The 17,410-nt window shown below is 31.9% G+C and overlaps 2 protein-coding genes across 2 annotated transcripts in view; one reads left to right on the top strand and one right to left on the bottom strand.

Annotated features, from left to right (window-relative positions):
- The window catches only part of LOC308646758 (uncharacterized protein), a 97,195-nt gene extending 86,279 nt beyond the window's left edge, over window positions 1–10,916 (top strand). The window contains exon 2 of the transcript XR_014021471.1: window positions 10,740–10,916. The gene's annotated coding sequence lies outside the window, so the exon portion shown is untranslated. The remainder of the gene's footprint in view (window positions 1–10,739) is intronic.
- FSIP1 (fibrous sheath interacting protein 1) overlaps window positions 1–17,410 on the bottom strand; it is a 233,583-nt gene that overhangs the window by 106,029 nt on the left and 110,144 nt on the right. Inside the window, exon 10 of the mRNA XM_081290126.1 lies at window positions 17,261–17,398. Within this exon, the coding sequence (XP_081146252.1) occupies window positions 17,261–17,398 (138 nt within the window). The remainder of the gene's footprint in view (window positions 1–17,260; window positions 17,399–17,410) is intronic.

Genomic DNA, 17,410 nt, shown 5'->3' with positions numbered 1-17,410 from the left:
ACCCTGTATACAGATTGCTGTGTCACATCAGTTACATTTCCATTGATTTACAAATTGCCTTTCTAGTGACTGATGTATTCTGCTGTCTATCCCATTCTCCACTGTCCCCTCACCCCTCCCCTCCCCTCCCCTCCCCTTCTCTCTCTCCATCCCCTCTACTATAAATCGTTTCTTCCACTTATATAATTTTTCTCCTACTCCTCCTTTCCTCTTATATGTAATTGTGTATAACCCTGAGGCTCACCTTCCAATCGCTTCGGCAGCACATATACTAAAATTGGAACAATACAGAGAAGATTAGCATGGCCCCTGCACAATGTAACTTTAAAAAGGTCCAAATTATATAAAATCCTCAATAACTGCATAAGTTCATGCCTTTATATACATTTACATGCAAAGTTCGAATTATAATATGACCCATTCTTTAAAGGCATTTGTAGTCAACTAATCAAAAAGTTTAGAATTTCCAATGTGAGTTAGGTACCATAGAGAAATCATAATCAATCACACAATCTCTTTTTCTTAGCCCAATTATTTGCCCATAAATTTTTTAACATAGAAGCACTTTCAAAAAAGCTTACATCCTCCCAGCAAATAATCATAAAACCATAGCATTTAAGACCTCTTAGGCTGTACTTCTCTTAACTTCTGCACACATCAGCATTTCAACCTATTTTTCTTAAACTATATATGATAGCCACGTGAGGCCTACCACAGTGAAAAGATATTAGCTGCCCACCTGGGGTTAGTCCTTGACCTCTACATCAGGATGCCCCGCTGGTCCTTGCTTTGGTGTTCTCTGCCGGTCTGTCCTCCATTGTTGCCAATCCTCATCCAATTCTTCATAGCATCTAGTACCCAAATATATCTCTTCTGCTTATCTCACACCACTCATCCTCATGAATATCTAAAGCTGTAACTAGAGTTTTCTTTCCTATTTGCTCAAACATCAACTTCTATCTTCCATCCTTCAAAATCTTTAAATTATTATTTATATACCCCCAAATAGTTACAAATGTTGTCATGTCCCCTGTTTAATTTTCAATTCTCAGAGATACAGATTTAATGTTTTATCTTTCAGAGTCAAACTAAATATTACCATGTTACATTCACACCAAAATTATGATAGTAGGTAGACTTTCTGTACCATAGGAAGCCCTGTTTTTTTAAGTCAGGTATTTAAATGTCAATACTCTTTTAAGCATCCACTGACTACTAGACTTTGCTTGAGAAACTGGATAAGAAATTTTTCTGAAGGAGAATCTTAAGTTATGTGTGTTTTCACATAATGCAGGGATAAAATAAAAATAAAAACAGTACACTTGCTACTTCTCAATTAACATTAAATTTAAATATTAAAAGCAGATTCCATCAAAGAAAAAAATATATTCTTCTATGTTTTTACTTGTGTTTATCTAAACCTTAGATCCTAAAAAATGTAGGCAAGAAGAGATTAACAACAAACTTCAAAGCTAGTAGCAGGCACTTCAGAAAGAACATAATTAGATGATGATTTCCTTGGCACTACTTATTCAAAACATACTCTAAAGATGATGCAGGGCTTATACATGAAAGTACATCAATACTTTTGATGGCTTATTTCAGGAAACACAAAGCAAGTTGCAACAACCAACATATATTTCTCATAAATGAATTCATATGAAAATAAGATGGAGAAATGACATCTTACCAAATTTTAATACTGAAGAACAGTAAGTAGAATCAACATTTTGGAAATGGTTAAATATGTAACATATATAACGATGAGTATACATCCTACATATAAAAAGATAGGTTTTCAAAAGAAAAAGAAAAACACCTTAGTTAAAAAAAATGTACAAAGATACAAACAACTACTAAACATCCAAACACATGCCCAAAGTCACATAAATTAAAACACTGACATTGTTTTTAAACTATCAGATTGGCAAAAATAAAAAGAATGCTAACACTATTGACATAGATAAAATACTCTGGAACACTGTGTGACTAAAAGTATAAATTAAATATCCTTTCTGAAGGCCAACTTGGCAAGACATGACCAAAGTTTTTATAGTTATACTCTCAGCAATTCCACGTAAGAATATATCCATAGAAAATAATTAAACAAAAGTATAGACACTGCATCACAGTTTACAAGGACAAAAATACTGAATAAAACTAGAAATGAACCAAGAAAGGACTCATTCAATGGACACACTCATATAGTCACATACTATTAAAAATGAGGTATTTATATATGTTATTAATATAGGGATTTACCCATAACATAACATCTTCAAACTGAGCTGTAAGATGTATGTAGATATGAATCTGGTATTATAAAAATACCAAGAAACAAGGTATGGGGGGAGGACAGGGAAGGAAAATAGAGACAGTGGAGGAGGAAGAAGGTGTGTGCGTGTTTAGATAAGGGAGATGTGTGTAGGGAGAATATAAGAGGGGAAAATGTCATGCAGGATAATAGTCAAGGGTTAGCTATGATCGTATGAGTAATATTTCTTCTTTATATTTTTCTGGGCTGCCAGAGTTTTCTAAAAAGCCATTTAACTATGAAAACAATCATGTTTGAAATAACCACTTTATAATTAAAAAGATATCTTTCAACAAATTCTTCTTCCTTATTTCCTAAGCAGTCATATTTCTAGTTGGGTTAAAGACATTCTTTTTCATTCACAAGTGTATCTTGGTCCTGGGAAAAACAACAATAACACCTAAAACTTACCGTATGTCTGCTTCTAGTGGGAAACACTTCATTGGAAATAGGGCCTAAAATATGTATTTGATGCTGGTTGATTAAAAGAAAGGAAGGAGTTAAACACTCTTCCTGAATATTTATTCATCAAATTAACTAGGATAAATAATAATCACATTAGCAGACAGTGCACAAAGACAAAACTGTTGAGATTTATAACTTCAGGAAGCAAATACAAACCAAGTGGATATCAAGCTCCACAGCCACAAAAATGAAGGAATACAGCCTGCCATGTGTTCTCCAAATCTGTTTTTTCTCAGCTCTCCCAATTACAAAAGAAAAAGCCAGTAACAGCACAATGGTCAAATAAGTTGTGCAAATTCCCATCATTTTAGATAGACATTGTGAATAATTATAAAATGATACACTTTTTCCTACCCCTTGATGTATCTAAAAGGTGAAACCGAAAGTATTCTTTTTTTCCCCAAGACTACACATGTGGTTTCCATAATTCTTTTAATTCAATTTTCATTTTGTAGCCAACATTTTTTAGATCTAATCTAACAACTCAGGTCAGGCTCACTTTAAAAACACACAGTTAAAACAATTCATGAGAACTTTCCTTCATTGTTCAAGCTCCTAAAAATTTACTTCAGGCCTATTTCCTCTACAATCCTAGAAAATTATAATTTTAGTGAAAACATTTCCTTTTTTAAAAGTTATACCTATATGTCTATATACTATACAAATCACTTTGTTCTCTGGAATTTCCCTATCCCATAGCCACTAGACACATGTGGCTATGGAGCACTTGAAATGTGGCCAAATCAAAATGTGCTATAAATATAAAATAGAGACTGTATTTCAATGACTTAATACAAATAATTATAATATTCCATTAATAATTTTCATACTGAGTACATGTTAAAATAGTAATATTCTGAATACATCAAGTTAAGTAAAATTTCATCTGCTCTTTTTCGGGGCTGGTGTTGTGGCTCAGCTGGAGAGCGCTTGCCTAGCACATGTGAGGCCCTGGGTTTGATCCTCAGCACCACATATAAATAAGTAAATAAATAAAGGTATTGTGTCAACTACAACTAAAAAATATTTTTTTTAAAAAATTTCATTTGCTCTTTTTACCTTTTTAATGTGACTATTAGAAGATTTTTAAATATACCATTTGCATTGTTATTTATATTGGACAGTGCAGGTCTAGAATGTTATTTCTCATGTCAGGATTCTTATTACCATTTCTTAACTTAGCAAGACTCAGTATTCTCTTTAAATAATGTGTCTTCATCAGTGGCATTCCAGAGGAGCACTGATCTGATCTAATATCAAATTCAGCATTCTACTCAAACTTCTCTGAAGAGTTGTTGCTAATAAGTACTACTGTCTTTGCTGATTGGCTTTTTTCAATCACTACCACTAGAAAGTTCTTTTCTTAAAAAGACACTGCAACCTAGCTCTTAAGACCTCACGAGTACAAAGGCCCAAGCCATGCCAAGGTGAGAATTCGAGAGGTACACTGGCTTGTGGGTGCTTCACCCTCAGCTAAGAGTACCTTTCGTTCACTAAACGACTAGCTCTCAAACAGGAGCCCCAGGTTCAAAGTCTTGCTTCAGCAAAAATCATGTTTCTAAAATGTCATATCCTTGTGACATTGGTTGAAAGTCAAAACTTTATATAATTAATCCATAAATGCTACTGATATTTCTGTATCCTAAAATGGCCTAAGCTTTCCATACATGGACCTTTTCCACAGTATTCTCTTTCTCTAACACCCACCCTCATCTATGCCAAGTGAAACATACTCATTCCTCAGGCCTCACCTCAGATTTCACATTTTCCACAAAGTCTTTCCAGATCCCTCCACTATAATTATTCTCTATTTTGAACAAATATTACACTTTCTCTGCACTTTTCTCACATCATTTGTTTTATTCTGCCTTATATTATCATATTTGTTGAATATGATACTAGATCAAAAGCTTGTTCTACACCACACTCTTAAGAGTTGTATACATAAAAATACAGAAAGGTGATTGCATTTAACTAAATATTTTTTTTCTATTCAACAGAATAAGTAAAATTAACTGTATAACTCATTGACCATAGTCATTTAAAAATATGGCTATGAATTATGACTCTCAATACAAAAATTGATTCAGTGCTTCCATTTTGAGGTCCAGAGAAAATAATTACAAATATCTGAGGGATGTCCTTTGGCTCCAGTAGGGAGGCAATGCTGTCCACCAGAGTCTATACAAGGCATTCACCATCCCATTGGTCCCCCACATAACTTCAGCAACAGAATCTTAAAACAAAGGTTCTTGAGCATCTACAGAGGATGAACAGACTTCACAAACCAAAAATTAGGACACAGAAATGTGTGTGCCATTTCTAGGTGCATTCCCATTTAAAACATAGCTTTAACTGGCAAAAAAAATTTAGAATAACATCCATTTCAATGCTTGGTGACCAAAGCACTTAAAATCAGGGTTATCTTTTTAAATTGAGGTTATATGATCATAATATCTACATCTACTTTTGATTCCAATATGAGCTAAATTTCTGCCTAGAATCACCTTAAACACAAAATCATGGTTTATTACTGATGAGTAGTGCACCTGTGGAAAACAATGGAGAAAGAGCTTGGTTTCTATCAGGTTGAACTACACAAAACTGCATATACTCTTATCATTTTTTTGATCTATGAAAAGAGCAATCACATATGATTCAAACTAGTTCTTTTAAACTCTGGTATTCTGTATTGTTTTTAAATTATATTCTGGAAATTTTTTATTTATAACAAGAAATATATATATATTCCCTCATATACTGGGAATCAGAGAATGAAAAAATAAGCTACAGAATGTAAGAAAATGCTTGCAAAACCTAAATCTGCTAAAGGAATTATATCCAAAATATATAAAGAACACTTAAAATTCAACAGCACAGACTCTAGCATTATCTTCTCTCATTTCCACACAGGATGGCATTGGGGTACAAGGCCAGAGGGAACTGTGATGGCCACTTATCTGGCCTGCTAGGAAACAATAAACAATATTGATATATTCATGCCCTCTCCTTTTGCTTTTCTGCTCTTCTTTGTTTCTGCACTGTTATTTCAATATAATACTGGATGGCCATATAGACAAACTGATACTGTGCTTCTGTATGAATCATACATTACCTCTGAGACCACAACATATGAATGTTGGGTTTGGGGAAATGGTTTGGGGAAATTTCTTACATACTTAAGTATAAGCTTATTGGGGATTCATTAATTGCACAGCTATTGATCCAAATAAGCTGAAAATTTATGCTCACACAAAAACCTGCACAGGAATTTTTATAGTAGCTTTATTGATAACTGCCAAAACTTAGAAGCAATAAAGATGTGCTTCAGTGGGTGAATGTGTTATATCCATACAATGGGATACTTTTCAGGATAAAAAGACATAAATTATTAATCATGAAAAGATGAGAATGAATCTTAAATTTAAAACATTGCTTTAAATGGCAAAAATTTTTTGAATAACATCCATTTGCTAAGTGAAAGAAGCTAATCTGAAGATTCTCCATATGTATGATTTCAAATGTATGACATTCTGGAGAGGACAAAGAGAGATAGTAAGAATCAGCTGCCAAGGGTTTATGGGGGAGGAGAGAATAATAAGTGGAAAACAGGAGATTATTGGGAAGCAAAAATATTATTCTGTATGATACTGTAATGTTATGTACATGTCATTATATACTAGTCAAAACCCAGAGAGTACAACACAAAGTCTGAACTCTAATGTAAACTATGTTCTTCAATTAATAATAATGTATCCATAGTGATTCACCAGTTATAACAAAGTACCACAAGATACAAGATAATAAAGGGAAAATTGAGAAGTACTGTTAAGAATTCTCTGTTCCCTTTGCTTATTTTTTTCTGTAAGCCTAAAATTGCTTTAAAAATAGTCTAATGATTTTTTAAAAGACTACATACTGTATGATTCCAAGTAAATGACATTCTGGAAAAGACAAAATCATAGAGAATTTTAAAAAACAGTTGTTTCCAGAGACCCAGAGGGACAGGGAAAGGAATAAATAATGGGATTTTTTAGGGCAGTGAAAATTTTCTGTATGATACTGTAATGATAAAAACCTGACATTATGCATTTGTTAAATACACAGAACTCAGGGCAAGTATATAGGAACTCTGTACTTCTTTGCAAAATTTCTCTGTAAACCAAACACTGCTCTGAAAAATAAAGTCTATTAAATAGTTTTAATGTGTCAGGAAGTACATTTATTTATTAAATCTGTTATGCATTCTAATTTTAAAACTGTTTAATATAAAAAAGTTTAAGTAATGAAGAGTTAACATTTAAGATACAAAGCTAAAATTAAGATAAGTAGTAAGAAATTAAAAAATCAAATGGGAAAAACTCTACCTTACTCAGGAAAAAAATAACAGTAATATATTCTTGAATGTAGGCTGTGTGTGGTTATTCTCCTTTTCTTTCTTCTGATCTCGGGGTCAGAGACTAATGGGCTGTTATGGAAAAGCTTTCTCTAACTGATTTGAAAATATCGATATTGCTCTCACTAAAGAGATGATGCAAAACTTTAGAAACTTATAGAAAAATGAGGGAGCTATAAGTGCCAGGATTCTATATAAGGGACCAAGGAAGACACTAAAAATTTTCCATTATATTTTCATTTCTATGAGTTCTATTTGATTCCATTTCAAATTATCCTTTGCCATATTCTTAAAAGCTTCTTTTATTTCTTTAAATACATTAAACAGACTTATTTTACATTCTGAAATAGATCATTCCAAAGTCTGCAATTTATGTGGAATTCATTCTATTGTATTTTTTTTTCTGTTAACTCTTGATCATGATGGCTTATTTCCTCATGTGTTCGCAGGGGGAGGGTAGTACTTTATTGTGAATTCATGGTCTTTAAGTTTTATTTGTGGGAATTCCTTAATGTCTGAATTTAAACTGCATTCTTCTAGAACATTTCCCTTTCCTTCTATCATAAGTCAGAAGTTCTGCCATCCTTAGACCACTTTCAACAAAATATTCAACTTGGGTTTTTCCAGCACTACAAGTAGTGCAAACTAAAACCCAAAATCTACCTTCTTGAAGGCTTGTCGTTAAAAATTCTCAAGAGAGACCTTTTTTTGCCCATTCCATCCCCAATCAAAGAAGAGATGGAGATTTATATATATATATAAAAATCTCTCTCTAAAGTAGGTTTTCCCTACTTCTTTTCACTGAGGTTTTAAACATCTAGTATGGTAATTCAATGAAAGCATTCTGATTTGTCCTCCTACTCTTTCTTGGGCTCCGAGTCCTGAACCCCCTATACATGGCCTGTTAAAACCCACACTTTAGTTCTTCAGAGATCAGCAGAAAATATGGGGACAAATGCTGGTTCCAGTGGTAATTCACCCCTCCTAATTAATGTTGTATTGTCATTTCTCTCCCCCAAGGATTTCCCTTACTTTTCTGCCAGCACAGCCATGCTTTAAAAACTGTTCTTTCTAGAGGAAGTCCAATTACTCAAGTTTACAGATGGTATAGTTTTACACACAGAAAACAACTAGATCCATCAAAAAACTGTTAGAACTGACAAGTGAATTCAGCAAAGTTGCAGAGTATAGAAATCAATATTTAAAAACAATAGCATTTTTATACTTCAATAATGAACTTGCTGAAAAAGAAGTTAAGAAAGTAATCCTATTCATAACAGCTAAAAAAATAAATAAAATATTTAGGAGTAAGTTTAACCAAGAAAGTGAAAGATTTCTACAATGAAAATTATAAAACACGGATGAAAGAAATTATGGAGAACACAAAAAATGGAAAGATTTCTCATGTTAATGGATAAGAATTATTATTATTATTAAAATGTCCATACAACCTAAAGAAAACTACAGATTCAATACAATCCATAACAAAATACCAATGACATTCTTCAGAATCCCAGAAAAAAATCCTAAAATTCATATGAAAACACAAAAGACCCTGACTGGTCAATGCAACCTTGAACAAGAACAACATAGCTGAAAATATTTGACTTCAAAACATACTACACAAGGCTATACTAAACAAAACAAAATGTTATTGGCATAAAAACTGACATGTAGATCAATTGAAAAGAGAAGCCAGAAATCAATCAATATACTTATAGCCAATTTCTTTGTTTTACATCATATTTTTATTGGTGCACTGTAAATATACATAATAGAGGTATTCATGTCATATTTGTACATGCACATAATTTGATCAATCTTATTCCCAGTACCTTTCTCCCTTACCTCCTTCCTCCCCAGATCTGCTTGTTCTATTGTACTGATCTTGCTTTTATTATTTTTAAAAATTGTTCTTTTAAGTAGTGTGTTATGATTGAATTTATGTATATGTGTGTGTATATACATATACATGCCTGATTCATTGTAGTAAAAATCATGCATGGACGAAGCATAATTTGGTAGATTTCATTCCCATTCTACTTTTACCTCAGTAAATGTTATATTGGTTAAATGTGTTTCATGTGTGTATGTATTATGTATTATAATTTTATAATACTCATTTTGTTTTAATAATTATATTATTTTCCTATTTCTTGAAGCATTTACATGTCCTTATTCCATCCATGTAACTATATCTATGACACAAGGCCTCAACCAATAAGCTTCGAAAACTAATTCAGAAAACAAAAGGTGAGCTGTGCTGAAACATAACTAGTCATATTAACTACTTCTAGAGCCTCTGTTTAACAAAAAAGTATTTAAGGAAAAACAGGTAATATTATCAAAGTTGCCATAATAATAACTTTCATTATTAGATGGTATATTATCATTCAGAAATAGCACAATGCCCTTCTATAACAATATCAGTTCTGCATTATTATAATACTTAATCATATTACAAATCATAATCTAGAAGCAAATATCTTTGGTAATTTTCAAAACATATTTATAGTACAGTCAGAATACAAAGGATATTTATAGCCCTTGTTCCAAAATGAATTTGAATCTGAAATTTACTAATATATTTTATAAACAAATTTAAAATAATGAAACTCGAATGAAATTAAGGAAATTTTTCCTTAACATCTTCTTTCCAAAGCATGCTGATTGTGTTTTAATTTATTCTAAATTACATTAAATATAAATATAATATGTATCTAATAACTTTTAAAAGGTTACTAGCTCCTGAATTCATTCTGGTGTAATTCATTCTGGTATAATTCATTCTGGTATACTTTATGCACACCAGCCACCACTTAAACTGTACTACATGCTATTTCTCAACTACTAAATGATAATGTTCAGTTACAAGGAGTTTTGTCAAGATTTTTACATCAAATGATATAGAAAGGAAATTTTATTTTCTAATTATTTGTTTCAAAATATACCCAGGTTATAGGGGGAAATGTATTTATTTAACTGTTGGTAAAAAAAATCTCCTTCTCAAAATTTCAAAACCAGATATTTTGCAACATTATTGAACATACACCTGCTATCACCAATAGAAGGAAGAATCGAGGTTGCATAAAAATACCAACTTTATGTTTAAATGTTATTATTTTAGCCATCTTCCTAAAAAAAACTATCACAAATTAAAAGGGGAAAAAGGATTAAAATCATTTCTACAGTTCTAAACAATGACATCAGAGAACACACAACTACTTTTCCAGTTCAGGCCTTCATTAATGTATTAATACCAAAGCACACTAGTCGGTCTTCCTATTTAACCACTAGAAGGTCAGGTTTGTCTGGAGGTATGCTAACTTTTGAAAACAATGTACATCTGGTTGATAATAGCTTAAAGGTTTTAAAATGAAACCTACATTTTTGGTGGCCACAAATCTGAGCTAAAAAAGGGCTGATTTACAAAGTTGTGTCAGATTTATTTAAAAGTTCAGGTTAAGGTATCAGAACTAAGGAATGACTCAAGTCTACTATTAATATTTGTGAGGTTTTTAAAAAATCATTTAACTATTCAATACCTTTGTTTCTAATTCATAGAATTGGCCCACATGACCACTAAAGCCCCTTCAGCTCTCACATTCTAAAATTCTGATTCTATAGCATGCTTAACAATGGAAGGTAGACCCTTCATCCAGAAGAAATCCCCTACTGACTGGGGTCCATATACTCTTGTACCAGGTTAAATGACAAGAGCATGTCAAAATAAAGAATAAGAACACAAGGATTTACCATCCTTTGTGAACCACATTCTTATCGTCAATGCTCAGCAACAGAGCTTAGGGTGCTAAACATTCTGATGCAATAATAATGCAGTTCACCAAACAAGGCCAAGCTCAGAGGTTTCCAGGAAACCAAAAAGGGAAAGAATGTAGAAAGAAATAGTAGACACTTCAAATTGAAAATAATGAATGAAGTTCAATCTGAGAATAAAAAGGAGACACAATAAAGACCTAACAAGTGTGGTCAATGCATTTAGAATTATTAGAACCATGGAAAGCTTTTCCTAACATTACTAACAAACCATCTTAGAGAACTATTCTCATAAAAGGTTTAATGACATAAAATCAGATTACTAATTCTTCTTTGGAAATGCAAATCTAAAATTAAATCATATTGATTTGTGAAAAGCATAATTACCATATATCTTCATTAAAGGCATTTTTACCTTGCCCTAGAAATTAAAAATGTTCTTATTATCATAGTGGAACATTCAATACTCCAGGAAAATAAGACAAAACATGAATTATTGTTACTATTTATTTAAATTACTGAAGAAGTTCATCATTACATTAATGAGTTAAAACATCTCTACATAAAAGTGAAACTATAAAATGTCCTCAATTATGAATCCCCTATTCTTTAGGGAAAAGAAAGGGAAAAATAATTAATCAAGGTAAGTCATTAACATATATTCTATTTCCCTTTCGGGTGAATGTGGATGTATGTGTGAGAGAGAGAGAGAGATTACATATTTGTAATTGGTAAACTATAAAAATTTTATTTTGATGTTTTGTAGCATGTTTGTCCAATTAAAAGTACTACATTGACAAAGTCTATGTACTTGTCATTTTTATCATCCTACCATAGTACTAATTGGGTTAGTATCCTGCAAGTTGATTTGGAATTCCTTCATTTGAGAGCATTTAAGTTGTTTCCTATATTGTTTGACTTGGTTTTCCTTGGGTGTTATTTTTATGAAAATATTTCTGAAAGTAAAATTATATCAGTAAACATATAAATAATATGATAGCCCCATTATATTTGTTAATTGTTTTTCAAGGGGAAATATAACCTATTTTAAAAGCTACCAATAAAGTTCAAATATTATTGCCCCACATTCACACCATTAGCACCTCACATAATTATATCACATTGTTGTTTGTGCTGGGCTGACAAGTGTACATAGTGTGTAAAGTTTGTTCAAATATGAATTTAATTGCTAGTAAGGTTGAATAATATTCCTTGTGATAATTCCTTCTGATTTTCTAAATATTTAAAGTCTATTTATTGAGATAATAGTGATATTTTGTATGCATTAATATTTACCATATTTATAAACATTAATTTTTTTCTGTCTACAAATGCAATCTATGTATATTTCAGAAAGTCAAGAAATACAGAAAAACACCAGGATAATGTAAAATCAGCCATAATCTCAACATATTGTTCCATTTAAATAATGTGTATATAAAAAGTGAATTTCCTTTCTTTACCTCTCCACCCATCCCCATTCCCATCATTGTTAGGTAATCATAATTAAGCATTTGGTATCATTGTTCTATAATTTTTCTATGACTTTTGCTTATAAAAATGAAATCACACTAATCATTGTCTTATGCAACTGGCTCTTTCTTTTTAACATACTATCATAGACATCTTTTCAAGACATGTAGACCTAACCTTATTCTTTTGATAGGCTCATGATATTCCATGCTGTGTATATACAAGTTATACAAAGAGGGGCCCTGAACTATATATAATTTATATTAACATATATTCTATTTATGTGTATATACAAGTTATACACACATATATATATGGTATGCATGTTACATTTTGTGATGGTTTGGATATAAAGTGTCCTCTACAGGTGAGTATGTTGAAGGCCTGGTCTGAGGACAGCAAGTTTGAGAGGTAGAGCCTTTTAGCAAGAGGACTCATCTCCTTATCAGTGGCTTAATCCACTAATAGCGGAAATGGACTACCATGAGGCAGTGGAAACTACAGGTGGGAACTGGTTGAAGCAGGTGGGTCACTGTGGGTGTGCAATGAAAGGGTATTTCTTGTCCCTCAGATCCTTCTCTCTCTGCTTCCTGACTGCCATAAGCTAAGCAGTTTTCCTCCATCAGGGCCATCCTCCACAACATGCTGCCTCAGGCCCAAAGCAATGGTAAGAGCCAAAAATGAATTGAAACCTGTGAAGCCAGGAACAAAAATCTTTCCTCCTCTAGGCTGTTTTTGTTGGTTATTTGTCACAGTGACAAAAATTAACACATTTGTTTCAGTTATGAACTCATAAGTAGCACCAATTTCCCTTATTCTCTCTCTCTCTTTTCTAAAAATAGTTTTTTAGTTGTAGATGAACACAATACCTTTATTTTGTTTATTTTTTTTAATGTGGTGCCAGATCGAACCCAGTGCGTCATGCATGCTTGGCAAGCGCTCTACCACTAAGCTACAACCCGGCCCTCCCTTGCTCTCTTGATCTTCTGTTGCAATGCCAAATCTCTCCTAATCCCTGCCTCAACTCATCACCCATTATCTCCATTTTGGAGGACTACTAAGGGCTGTCAAGAGAATCTTTCAAATATGGCTAAGTAGCTCCAACCTCACCTGGGTTATTTTAATTTTTTATCATTGTATTGTTCTCATCATCAAAAGGTCTATTGAAATCCTTTCCTACTCTATACTACCCTCTCACCCTTATCAAATAACTTGCTCTATAACTTACAGAGTAACTTTTTCACTTCCTCTTCATCTCTCAATTGCCTTTCTTGACCTACCCTTCCTTTCTTTCATCCTGAGTTAGAAAAAGGACATTTTAGGTCTTGTCTAGGGATTATCCTACCATCTTCAATTTCACCCTCTGTACCATTTCCTCTTCCTTCTTATCCGAGAAGCAAGTTTATGTATTCTTTTGATAGGCTCATGATATTCCATGAGCCTATCAAATATTAATAATAATATTAATAATTGATATTATGTTATAATATCAATAATTGATATTATTAATATCAATGATTAATAATATTATTAATATTATTAATATTTGATGGGCTCATATTAATAATGCTAATAATAACAAAATAATATGTAAATAGCACTAAAAATGTTCTAGGAGGCCTATTCTAAGTACTGTGTATGTGTATAAATTAAATCTTCATAAAAGCCTTAAGTATTAATTATAATTATCCTCATTTCATAGATGAGGAAACTGAAGCATAGAGAAATCAAGTGATCTGACTAAGGTTGAAAGCTATTAAATGCAGAGTTGAGATTAAAACCCAAACAGTTTGGGTCCACTATGCCCCATGTGTATAGAACCTTATATAAAAGACTATAACTCAGGGGAGTAATGTAAAGCAGAGTGGGTTTAGAAAACTGGATGGGTAGAGAAGCCTATAGAATACCCAAAACAATGGAAAGCAACTCTTTGAGCTGAATAGAAAAATCAGGATTTACAGATACCTGAGATCATTTGATATTTGTGTGATAAATAATGGAGAGTTTATAAAGGCTTGTCTTACACAGCCACTTTGCAGAGCACCCGTATCCCTATGCAATTTCATATGAAGTTTGGAAGCTTCAACTTCAATTCATTGTGTCTACTTTCCTTAGCTTCTAATAGCTAAATCTATTGATATTAACAATATTACCACCACTTATAGAATAAATTGGATCGTATTTCCTCAACAAATCTTGACCAAGACAAATGAGCATCAGCAGCCACAGCCTACTATTTGAAACAGAATTAAGACATTTTTTCCATCTTTTACTGACAAATCAACCCTGGGATCAGGCATTCAGGGCTCCTATATTACCCTTAGTTCATTCTTTTTCATACCTAACACTGAATATGAATTTGACCCTTGAGTCATCAATTCAGCAGCCACACATCACCTTTTTTCTCCAAAACCTATGATCCTGAAAGGATGTTCCATGCAGGAGTGAGAATAAGATAAAACTGCATAATTAGCCATTTCTAGAAGTTGGCATTCAAAAACCATATTCTCTGGTTGGTAAGCAGTAGACTAATTTTTATATGTAAAAGACAATCTCACATTTTCCTAAAAAGTGTTACTATACTTCCAAAAGTAACTTTCAATGGAAGACTAATTAATACCAAACATTTAAGAAGCATACAAACTGAGCCTTAGGTACTATACTATAATATCACTTCTCAAAAGCAAGAATCACAGGTAAAACAACAGAGGTCATCTAGCTCAACTCTCTTTATTTGAAAGTATAAAAACCAAGTCTCTAAAAGACAAAATTATTTATTCAAGGTCACAGAGCAGGGCACTGATAAGATTGAAATGACAACTCAGGTCTCTAGTTTCCCAATCTAAAAAGTACCAGATGTCCATGATATATTGATTTTTAAAGAATTTGAAAAATATCATGTAGTACACAATATGAATCCATAGACTATTATGAAATACTAAGCAATTAAAACATAAAAACACAGAAAACAGCCTCTGATAGTGTTTACTATAAAACACAAAATTATGAAATTAAAATTTATATAGGAGAGCCAAACATTTGCTCATGAATATCACTGGTCACAACAAATCTACCACCTTTTAATATATATATATATAATATATATATTCAATAATTGTTCTTCTGTACTTATATATCATTCTTTTCCACTTAGATAACCACCACCTCTTTTCTTTCCATGTAAAAAATAATCTAATGTGTTCACTGAAGAAGAAAAAAGCATTTTATGAAGGTACAAAGTATAAAAATCACTCAAAAGTCCAGCAACCAGCTGGGCATAATGACACACACCCATAATCCCAGCAACTCAGGAGGCTGAAGCAGGAGGATCATGAGTTCAAGGCCAGGCTAAACAACATAGTGAGACCCTATCTCCAAAAATAAAAATAAAAAGGCCTAGAGATGTAGCTCAGTGGTAAAGCATTCCTGTGTTCAATCTCTAATACAAAAAAAAAAAAAATCCAGCTACCAGAAATAACTAATATTAGTATCTGGTAAACTTAATTCATTCCAGCCAGCTCTCTTAAGCATATAAATATTAATACACAAATAGTTTTACAAAAGTGGGCTCATATACTATATTGAACAAATATAACAAATTAATTACACCTGAATTTAACAGAATTAAAACAAATATAAAATTAAAGAAATTCTCAACTTAAATTTTCCGCCATAAGAGTTTAATTCTAAAAAAATCCTCCTAAAATTAAAGATAATTATGGAAAACATTGAAGAGGCTGGTGTAATTTTTTTCTAGCTTCATGTTTTAATTAGAGACTATATGGAAGTTCAGTATAAAAGATGAAACTAGAAAACTTGAGTTCCTTTACTTCTATTTATATTATTTCTACATAACAGACAATGAACAACCAAATCCCACTATTTATGAAATTCCTTTAAGTGTTGCCAAACTTCATATTACACAGGAATAATATATAATGGTTCTTACAGGACTCACATTTTGAAACAAAAACTAAATAATGGTAGAGACACAGTAAAAAAGAACAGATACATGTTCAAGGCTAGTAATAAATGGTCAGTGCCTTAGTCCTTTGGACTTCCATTACATAATACCATCAGTTTGATGGCTTATGAACAGCAAAAATTTATTTCTTACAGTTCTAGAAACTGGGAAGTCTAAGATCAAGGTGCCAAGAGATTTGGTATCCGGTGAGAAACTGTTATCTGGTCTGTTTAAAATGTTTGATTCACTTAAATATTCTGCATAAAATCACAGCTATAAAATTATAGTTTAATTTAGAACTATTTCTTGTCAATATTTAACAAAAAGAATTAAATACTTATCATACATCTTCAAAAAAACGAACTTTCATCATCATCTTTAAATTGTGAGCAAGAAAAACATGCAGTATTATCAAAATGATTTTGAATGTATTAAAATTAATTATTAATATAGTATTAGTTATGAACAAAATGGGACTGTTTAAGCTGTAAGTTCAATATATAAGAATGGTTTTATGAAGAACAATCAAATTTTTTCATAAAATATTTGTATCACTAATTGGACAGAATATCTGGATTATGGACCATTATTGAGGAAGTTTTTGACAGTTTTATAATGTTATATAAACTGCTTAAGTATAATACCATTTTAAGTCCTACAAATCATATATTTACCTTTTACTTAAATTCTTACTGACAAATTAACGTCTGATTTAACACACAAGAATGGTCATAAAACAGTCAAAGGACACCAATTTAAAAAAGAAAACAACAAACAAAACAAAAATAGAAAAAATACAGTTCTAAGGAAACTGAAACACTTTTTAGTACAAACACTGGTTACAATTAAACTTTAAATAAAAAAGACTTACTACATTTTCCTTGATCTTTCTCAGCTTTTCATCTATCTCTCTCAGTCGATTTTGCTGATCTCGTTCCTCTTTGTTTTTCTGCAGGACTGTTTCTCCTGGAGTTATTTCTGTATTTTTTTTATCATGAAGGTCATGTTCCTATTTTAAAAA

The sequence above is a fragment of the Spermophilus citellus genome (genome assembly GCF_964194105.1).
Source record: "Spermophilus citellus genome assembly, chromosome: 4".
Classification (NCBI taxonomy): domain Eukaryota; kingdom Metazoa; phylum Chordata; class Mammalia; order Rodentia; family Sciuridae; genus Spermophilus; species Spermophilus citellus.
Note: the sequence above shows the minus strand (reverse complement) of the source record. Positions and strands in the feature narration are given on the sequence as shown.